General features: G+C 44.5%; 1 protein-coding gene across 1 annotated transcript; it reads right to left on the bottom strand.

Moving 5' to 3' along the window:
* Positions 1-6,001: 6,001 nt before the first annotated feature.
* Positions 6,002-6,547, bottom strand: LOC141588560 (uncharacterized). The gene has a single exon (XM_074409995.1). It carries the CDS (start codon positions 6,545-6,547, stop codon positions 6,002-6,004), a length of 546 nt encoding a protein of 181 aa, XP_074266096.1.
* Positions 6,548-9,562: the final 3,015 nt, after the last annotated feature.

The following is a 9,562-nucleotide window of genomic DNA, read 5'->3' on the forward strand; positions in this document are numbered from 1 at the left end:
TATTATTATGTTGTATTAGTGTTGTGAATTTTTATTATGTTGTACTAGCTATGTTTTGTGTGTTTTGTGCTAGTTTTATTATGTGAGGTGTTTTAGTTGACACCTTAGCTTTGACAAGTTGTAGACTTGTCGAGCTTTATTTGTTGTTGAAATTGTAATCCCTCCCATTATTAATTAAATAAGAGGATTGATCGTGTTGAAAATTGTGAACGCTTGTTTCTTCCATCCATTTTGTAAAGACAATTCGATTTGAATCGTCCTAAACATTTGCACTTGGGAAAGTGGAATTTTTGTGGGAAGGGAGAGAGGCTTCTTTTTGTGGGAAAAGGAATTGTTTTCCCTTTCTTTTTTTTTTTGATGGGGATGTTTTTTGTGTATGTGGGGGTTTTTGTCGTATAGTGATGGTTGTATTTGATTGTGGGGATGGTTGTATCCTTCTTGTGTAAGAAAAGACTGCCTACGTATTCACCTGAAGAGGTAAAATCAAACCATGACCGTAGTTCGAAATGTTTTGTGAATTTGATTGGGTTTTGTGGTTGTATCCTTCATGTATAAGAGGGACTGCCTACGTATCCACCTGAAGAGGTGAAATCAAACCACGCTCGTAGTTCAGGGGCTTTTTTTGTTCTAGTGCAAATGGATGTTGCTTTTGACAGATCAAAGGACCTACGAAACGGGCAAGGTGCCGCAACTTAGACTCGATAAAACATGCAATATCAAATCAAAACACGTTGAGGAACTTGACTTGAAAAGGGTTGAGGTGGTTGCTAGTTGTAAAACTATGTTGAGGTCGTTGGTTGTTATGGTTCAAGGGTAGTATTTCTTGAGTTGGTCTAGGTTGGTTGGGTTTGTAAAATCCTCCCCATCTAAGTCACTCAGTCTCACTACGCCCCCCGAAAGTATTTTCTTGACCGGTATGGCCCGGCCTAATTGGGTTTGAAATTTCCCCTCGGATCGACGGGTAATGGTGCTTGGACCGACTTGAGGACCAAGTCGCCTTCCTTGATGTTCCGGGGTTTGACCCTCTTGTTGAATGCCTGTTGTATACGTCGTTGGTATAGCTGGACGTTGTGCAAGGCGTTGAGTCGCCGCTCGTTTAGAAGAGTGAGTTGCTCGTACCTTCGACGGGTCCATTCCGCCTCAGGGACTTAACTCTCCAGTAGGATGCGTAGAGAAGGGACTTCTAACTCTACCGGTTGAACCGCCTCCATGCCATATGCTAGGTAGAAGGGTGTGGCACCCGTCGGTGTTCGAATGGAGGTTCGGTATCCCCAGAGTGCGAATGGGAGTTTGCTCTGCCAATCGCGGTAGTTGTCTTGCATTTTCTTGATAATGCTGACGAGAGTTTTGTTAGCTGCCTCCACCGCTCCGTTGGTTTGGGGATAGTAGGGGGATGATCGATGTCGTTTGATCTTGTATTTGTCCAGCAAGGCTTGAGTTTCCGCCCGGAAGTGAGAGCCTTGATCGCTGATGATTTCATGGGGTACCCCATATCGGCAGATGATGTTGTTCTGGATGAACTTGGTCACTTGTTTGGCAGTCAAGACTGCATATGACTGCGCTTCTACCCATTTGGTAAAGGAGTCGATGGCGACGAGGACGAAACAATGCCCCTTAGTGCCTACCGGGTTAACTTTCCCGATGATGTCGATGCTCCAGGTTGAGAAAGGCTAGGGTGGTGTCATGGTGTATAAAAGGGATGGTGGTATGTGTTGTATGTTGGCGAAGATCTGGCAATTGTGGCAATGTTTGACGTAGTTATGTCAATCGGCTTCCATGGTGGTCCAGTAGTAACCTAGCCGCATAATTTTCCGGGTAAGCATCATTGCGTTCATCTGAGGGCCACATTCTCCGTCGTGTACCTCTCCCATGACTTTTTTGGCTTTGTGATGGTCAATGCAAAGGAGGAGAATCCCTTGGGGTATTCTTTTGTATAGTTGATTGTGGTTTATCACTAATTGTGATGCAAGTAAACGGATGGCTCTTTGTCCTCTTGGGTCAGAGTTAGGAGGGAATTCATTTTTGGTTTTGTAGTTGAGGATGGCTTGGTACCAAGGTTCATCATGGCTTTGCTCGTCGTTGTTGATGGCACAAATGTGAGCTGGCTCGCTCCTTCTCTCGACACATAGGGGCATCGATGTCATGTCGTCAGGTATGTTGACGAGCGCGACAAGTTTTGCTAGGGCATCAGCAAATTGATTTTCCTCTCGCGGCAAGTGAAAGTAGTCGACTTGGTCGAAGAACTCGGCCTCTTGATTGATCTTTGCTCGGTAGGGAGCCAAGCTGTCACTTTGGATTTTCCATGATCCGGACACCTGGTTGATGATGAGCGAGGAATCGCCGTGGACCCTCAGTCTCTTGATGCCAAGTGTGATGGCTGCTTGTAGGCCGATGAGGCATGCTTCATATTCAGCGGCGTTGTTGGTGACGGGGAAGTCTAGCTTGACCGAGATCGGAACATGTTCTCCCTCTAGTGATATTAGGAGGATTCCCACCTCGAAGCCTCTCAGATTAGATGCGCCGTCGAATTATAGGTCCCATGCGTCGGAATCGGCACAAAGGATGTCCTCGTCTGGAAGTGACCATGTGTCGGTCGTTGGATCCTCGTTGACGGGATTCTCTACTAGGAAATCGGCAACTGCTCTTCCCTTAATAACCTTAAGGGGTACAAACTTGAGATCAAACTCGGATAGCGTGAGTGTCCACCTAGACAACCTTCCGTTTAGTACGGGTTTTTCGAAGATATATTTGACCGGGTCCATCTTGGAGTAGATGTGGACCGTGTAGCTGAGCATGTAACGCCGCAGCATCTTTGTTGACCATACTAGGGCAAGGCATGTCTTCTCCAGTTGGGTGTATCTTGTCTCGTACTCAATGAACTTTTTGCTGATGTAGTAGATGGCTCGTTCTTCGCCGTCGACTGTTTGTGCTAGCATTGCTCCCATGGCTGTGTTTGTAACAGTCAGGTATAGGGATAAAAGAATCCCCGGTTGAGGTGCCATGAGGACAGGAGGTTTGGATAGGATTTCCTTTATCCTGTCGAAGGCCTTTTGACAGTTGTCGTCCCAATCGGTGTGATCGGAGGCGCGAAGTTTCTTGAAGATTGGTTCACAAATCATGGTGAGATTGGCAATGAAGCGGCTGATGTATTGGACCTGACCGAGAAATCCCCGAATCTCCTTCTCGTTCCTAGGTCGAGGCATTTGTTGAAGGGCTTTGATTTTGGTTGGATCAATCTCAATGCCTCCTTTGCTGACGACATGTCCCAAGAGTTTTTCGGAGGTGACCCCGAATGCACACTTCTAAGGATTTAGTCTCATGTTATATATCCACAGACGAGCGAAGAATTTCCGAAGGGCGTTGATGTGGCCGTCCCGTTCTCTTGATTTGACGATCATGTCATCGACATATACCTCTACCTCCTTGTGCATCATATCATGTAGGAGAGTGGTAGCGGTTCTTTGATAGGTTGCTCCGGCGTTGATGAGGCCGAAGGACATGACCGTGTCGCAATATGTACCCCACTATGTAGTGAATGCAGTCTTGTGCATTTCTTCCTCAGCCATCTTAATCTGGTTGTACCCAGCATACCCGTCCAGGAATGATAGGAGAGCATGTTCGGCAGTATTGTCCACTAGAATGTCAACATGTGGCAAAGGGAAGTCGTCCTTTGGACTCGCCTTGTTCAGATCTCTGAAGTCGACGCAAACCCGAATTCTTCCGTCTTTCTTCGGTACAGGCACAATGTTGGCCACCCAATCAGAGTATTCAGACACTTTGATGAACCCAGCCTTGAACTGTTTATCTACTTCTTCCTTGATTTTCAGGGCCCATTCAGGACGCATCCGGCGTAACTTCTGTTTCACGGGTTTAGCTCCGGGCTTAATGGGTATCCGGTGCTCTGCAATTTCCTTGTCAATCCCAGGCATGTCTTTGTAGGACCAGGCGAACACGTCCTTGTATTCGTGGAGGAGGTCAATGAACTGTTGTCTTTCCGAGGGGTCCAGGGTTTTCCCTATCCTAAGTTCTTGAGATGTGTTGTCGGTTCCTACGTTAATAGGCTCGGTATCTTCAATGATGGGGGTTCTGGTTTCTCGTTTGTCAAGTTCTTTGGCTAAGTGAGGTGGGTAGTCGGTTAAGTCATATTCCTCATAGTCATTCAGAATTTCATTGCAGTTAAATTGAGACGAGTCATAAGCAAACTTAACGTTCATTAAGTTCACACGAGCGAAAAGCTCGGAGAGGACAGACATCTCGTGGTCAGTCAGAGGCGTCACAACAGAGGAGGTGGCCCCCGGAACAGGCTCCAGGTTGTCACCTTTCATGGGAGTGGGGGTGACCCTAGTAGACTCAGCCTCTGAATCAGCCACGACTTTGTGATAAAATAGTGGGAAGGGGACCTTGACTGGGACATCAGGAGTGTTAGGAGCTATGACAGACTCCGACTCTGACTCAGACTCAGATTCAGATTCTTCCTCACTTCCCTCCTTGAACATAGGGCCTTCTCCAGTTGTGATCTTTAGAATGCGGCCTCGACGATCGGTCCACTTGACGGTCTTCCTCCAGCCTTGTGTAGCTTTCTCCGGGTCAGTTTCGGAGATCAAGGCGGTTGGGTCAAATTGATTGTCCTTCAGGGCGATGTTGATAATGTCCTCATAGTCGAGGTGCTTGATGTTATCTTCTCCAAAGAGGAAGGTGACAACTTGTCCATCGAGGCATGACAACGGCTTAGACTCGGTTGATGCAGCTTCGGTGTTGTCAGAGATGAAGTAGCAGTCCTGGAAGACTTCTACGCCCGGGTACCTGGCCTTAGCCACAGAGTCATAGATCGGCTCCGGAAAGCCATGATAGAGCTCGGACTCTCCCTCGGGGGCAAAGTATTCGTTGAAGGTCAGATGATAGGGACGAAGGATAACCCCGTGCTTCTTGCGTTTTCGAATTAGGAGGTTCATCTCCTGGATATCTTCATTGGTAGGCTCATATCCCAGTCCGAAGGGTATTTTGGGGACCTTAGCCTGTTTTAAAGGAGGTAAGGCGTTCTTCAGTGGATTGAGCGGTAAACCCGGGAAGTAACCTTGGCGCATCATGATGCGGTTGACTGTGAGGTTAGCAAACGGGTCACAATAAAAGGGTGTTGATTCATCAGTTATGGAATTAACGGCTTGGAATCCCCACATTTCATTATCATCCTCCTCAATGGTCTGGGAGGCTACTCCCTTTCTCAAGACAGCTTTGATCGGCGAAGCAGGAATTGTGATTGTTTTCCCGTTGAAGGGGACCCTGATTTTCTGGTGGAGAGCTGAGGTAACTGCCTTGACGGCGTGAATCCAGGGACATCCCAGGAGCATATTGAAGGAGGTGTCGATGTCGACCACCTGAAAACTGGTTTGCCTTTCCAGTGGTCCGGTTGCGTCAGTCAGAGTGATGAGCCCCGCGACCTTGCGACGAGTGACGTCGTAGGCGCGTACTCCTTGGTTCGTTGGAACCAAATCGGCTTCCTTAATACCCAGCTTGTGAGCAGTCTTGAGGGGAATGACATTCACTGCGGATCCGTCATCTACAAGGACCATGGGCACATTCTTCTTGAGACATTGTACGATGATGTACAGGGCAAGGTTATGATTGGCTGCGAAGGGAGGGATATCTTCGTCAAAAGAAGACGAATGGGTTGTTCAAGTTAGGGGAATCCCTTGTCATATGTGCCACTATTTCTTCAGGGGAAGAGGTGGAGGGCACAGTTAATTTTCCCAAAGCCTGTAGCAAAGCCTGTCGATGCTCAATGGATGTCGCGATCAATTGCTAGATTGAGATCTCGGCTTTTGCCTTCTGAAGCTGTTTGAGGGTTGAATTCTCAAGAGCCTTTTTTTTTTTTTTTTTTGATGAAATGTAAGTTTCCATTAAGCACGAAACAGCTATTACAAGCTATAAACGTTTTTAGACATAATACAATTTGTAACACCTCTCCTCAAAGAGGAAAAGCATAAAACAAGATAAAAAAAAATTACAGGACTACATCATTCATCCCATCAGAGGGTAACTTTATCCTTGTAGCAAGATGCATCCTAATTTCAGTCATAATCTGGGAACTCAAAACAGCAGGCCTCAACAGCAACCCATCAACCCGAGCCCTATTTCTTTGAAGCCAGAGATGATAGTATACTGCCAGGACCATACACAGTAGACCCTTTTTCTTCAGCTGCGAACACTGATATCCCTCAATCCATTCCAGTAAATCAGACTGAGGGAGCACCACCTGACACAGTCTGGACAAATCATCTAACACCTGCCTGCTATATGCACAAGTCTGAAAAATGTGGTCATAACTCTCAGTAGCCTGTCCACACAGCAGACAACTATCATCAGGTGCAATACCCAACGCAAAAAGTCTTTCCTTGAGCATCAATGCTCTCCTAGCAATCATCCAGCAGATAACCTGATGCTTAGGTATACAAACCTGATGCCAAATAAGTTTATGCCATGACACAGGCTGAAATTTCTGTCTCAGCATATCATAGCCACTACCAATGGTATAGCCCTTTGGATCCATGATCCACTGTCCATCCAAGTAACCAGGAGCCAAAAGATCACGAGCTCTGCTGCACTGCCTTCCAACCCCAACTGATATCACCACTAGGTTGATAATTAGGCCATAGACCCCCTTTTATATACACCTGATTTACCCACTTCACCCACAGTCTATCAGGGCTACAATAGACCCACCAAACAAGCTTCCCAATTGCTGCCACATTCCAGGACATACTGTCTCTAATTCCAAGACCACCTTCTGATTTAGGAGCACACACCTTCTCCCAACTTACCTTTGGAACTCTCATATAGTCCACATTCCCATCCCAAAGATAATTCCTACAAATGGAGTTAATTCTATTGAGCACCCCCTTTGGAATGATAAAGATATTAATCCAATAACTATAAATGGCAGTTAGGACAGTGTTGACTAAAATCAATCTACCAGCATAAGAGAGTTTTTTAGTCCCAAAACTCCTAATTTTTTGAACCAACTTTTCCACCAACACCTGACAATCAGCCTTTAGCATTCTCCCACAAGTAACAGGTATCCCCAAGTATTTAAAGGGCATTTGCCCTTCACTGAACCCAGAGATCTGTAGAATATCATTTTTAACCCAACTCTGAACTCCATTAAAATAAGCTTCAGACTTTAAAGAATTCATTTGGAGACCAGAGGCAGCAGAGAATGTGGCAATAGATCTTAGCAACACCATAATAGAAGAGACCTCTCCTTTGCAAAATAGGAGGAGGTCATCAGCAAACATAAGGTGTGACAGATGGAGAGGACTACACATAGGATGATATTTGAATGACATGTGTTCAGTAGTGTAAGCCAAAATTCTACTCAAATACTCCATGGCAATGGTGAATAAAAGAGGGGAAAGAGGATCACCTTGTCTCAATCCTTTAGCCCCATTAAAATGTCCAAATATCTCACCATTAAAAACCAAAGAATATGAAGCAGTAGTAACACACTCCATGATCAAATGAATAAATTGAAGTGGAAATTTTAAGGCCTTCAACATCTGCTCAAGAAAACTCCAACTAACAGAATCATAGGCCTTCTTTAGGTCAACTTTCATCATAAATCTAGGGGACACAGCCTTCCTATGATAGCATCTAACAATGTCTTGACAAATAAGTATATTCTCCACTATGATTCTCCCCTTAATAAAACCCCCTTGATTCTCACTGATAATGAAAGGAAGAACAGGAGCTAGTCTATTGCAAAGGAGTTTTGAGATGCACTTATAGACTACATTACAACAGGAAATGGGTCTAAACTGGGTCACACTTTTAGGTATGTCACACTTAGGAATAAGGGTGACAAGAGTGTGGTTAAGTTGTTTCAACAGCTTACCAGAGATAAAGAAGTCTTTGACAGCTGCAACCACATCCTCACCCACTATCTCCCAAGAGTCTCTGAAAAACGCACTAGAAAATCCATCTGGTCCTGCTGCTTTGTGAATAGGAATGGAGAACATCACCTGTTTAACCTCCTCCGTAGTAACAGGTGCCATAAGCATAGAGCAATGATCACTGGAGCAAACCTTACCAAGCTGTACCACATTCTGAGATATATCAGAAGTAGCAGAAGTAGAGCCCAATAAGGATTTATAGAAATCCAGGAAAGCCCCTTGAATCTCCTTGGTGTCCTCACATTTCACTCCCTTAGCACTTTCAATCCTAACAACATTATTTCTCACCTGCCTGGACTTTATAATACTGTGGAAATATTTAGAATTCTGGTCACCCTTCTCAACCCAAGTGGCCTTGGATTTTTGCATAAGAAAGTCATGACAAGCCCTGTCCAGGAATCTCACACTATTGGCAGTATCAAGTTCTTGCTGAATAAGATCAGAGTTCAGAGGATCACTTCTAAGTTTTTCTTGAATATACTCCAAAGAAAGTCGAGCTCTAGCTGCATTATTCTCAATATCATTAAAAGCATCCTTATTCAACATTTTTAAAGGCCATTTCAAACTCTTCAACTTTTTAACCAATCTGAACATTTTGGTACCCTGCCACTCCTTACTCCAATACTGCTGAACACAAGGTTTGAATGCAGGAGAATGGCTCCACATATTGTAATACTTAAAACTTCTTCTTTGCTTATCAGTATACTGTTGACTTTGAACAACACTTGGAGAATGATCAAAGAGGCCAGCATTATAGAAATGGGCATAAGCCTGAGCATTATCATTCAACCATTGATGGTTGACAAGGACTCTATCCAGTCTGCTATATACCCTAGTAGCTGCCTCATGTTTATTGCACCAGGTATATAGAGAGCCACTAGCTGGACAGTCTCCCACCTCACACTCATCAATGCAAGCCTTAAAATCATCAATTTCTTCAGCTGTACTAACTCCCCCCAGCCTCTCAACAGGAGCCAAAACAGTGTTGAAATCACCACAAATGACCCAAGCCCCATTAATACCATTTTTTAAAGCACACAGTCTATACCATAAAGGTTTTCTCTCCTTAACTCCATTAAAGGCATAAACCATAGTTAACCAAAAATGATGATGAATACCCAAATCAGTAACTTCCAAATGGATAAACTGAGCATTATATTCATGAATGTGCACTCTAAACATGACAGGATTCCACAATATCCAAATCCTGCCCCCTTTATGACAATGAGTGTTTGTAGTTAAAGACCAAGAAGCACACATATTATTTCTAACTGAATTTAGAGACAAAGGCTTTACCTTTGTCTCAAGGAGGCCAAATAACCCTATCTGATGATGAGAAAGGAAATTTTTGATTGTGTTTTGTTTAGATAGGCTATTTAACCCCCTGATGTTCCAAAATCCCCAATTATACATTATCCCCAATAAGGGATAATGCACTACCATTCGTACCAATGCCCACTTTAGGAGACACATTACCTAGATTATCAAGGAAAGTGTGAGTACCAAATTTAACAGAGCTAAGCCCAGCATCCACAATCTCCTGTCTACTTAGCCTGATAACCTTTCTAGCAGGGGTATTGACCATGTGATATTTCCCATTCCTACTCCAGGAAACT

The sequence above is a fragment of the Silene latifolia genome, chromosome 6 (assembly GCF_048544455.1).
Source record: "Silene latifolia isolate original U9 population chromosome 6, ASM4854445v1, whole genome shotgun sequence".
Taxonomy (NCBI): domain Eukaryota; kingdom Viridiplantae; phylum Streptophyta; class Magnoliopsida; order Caryophyllales; family Caryophyllaceae; genus Silene; species Silene latifolia.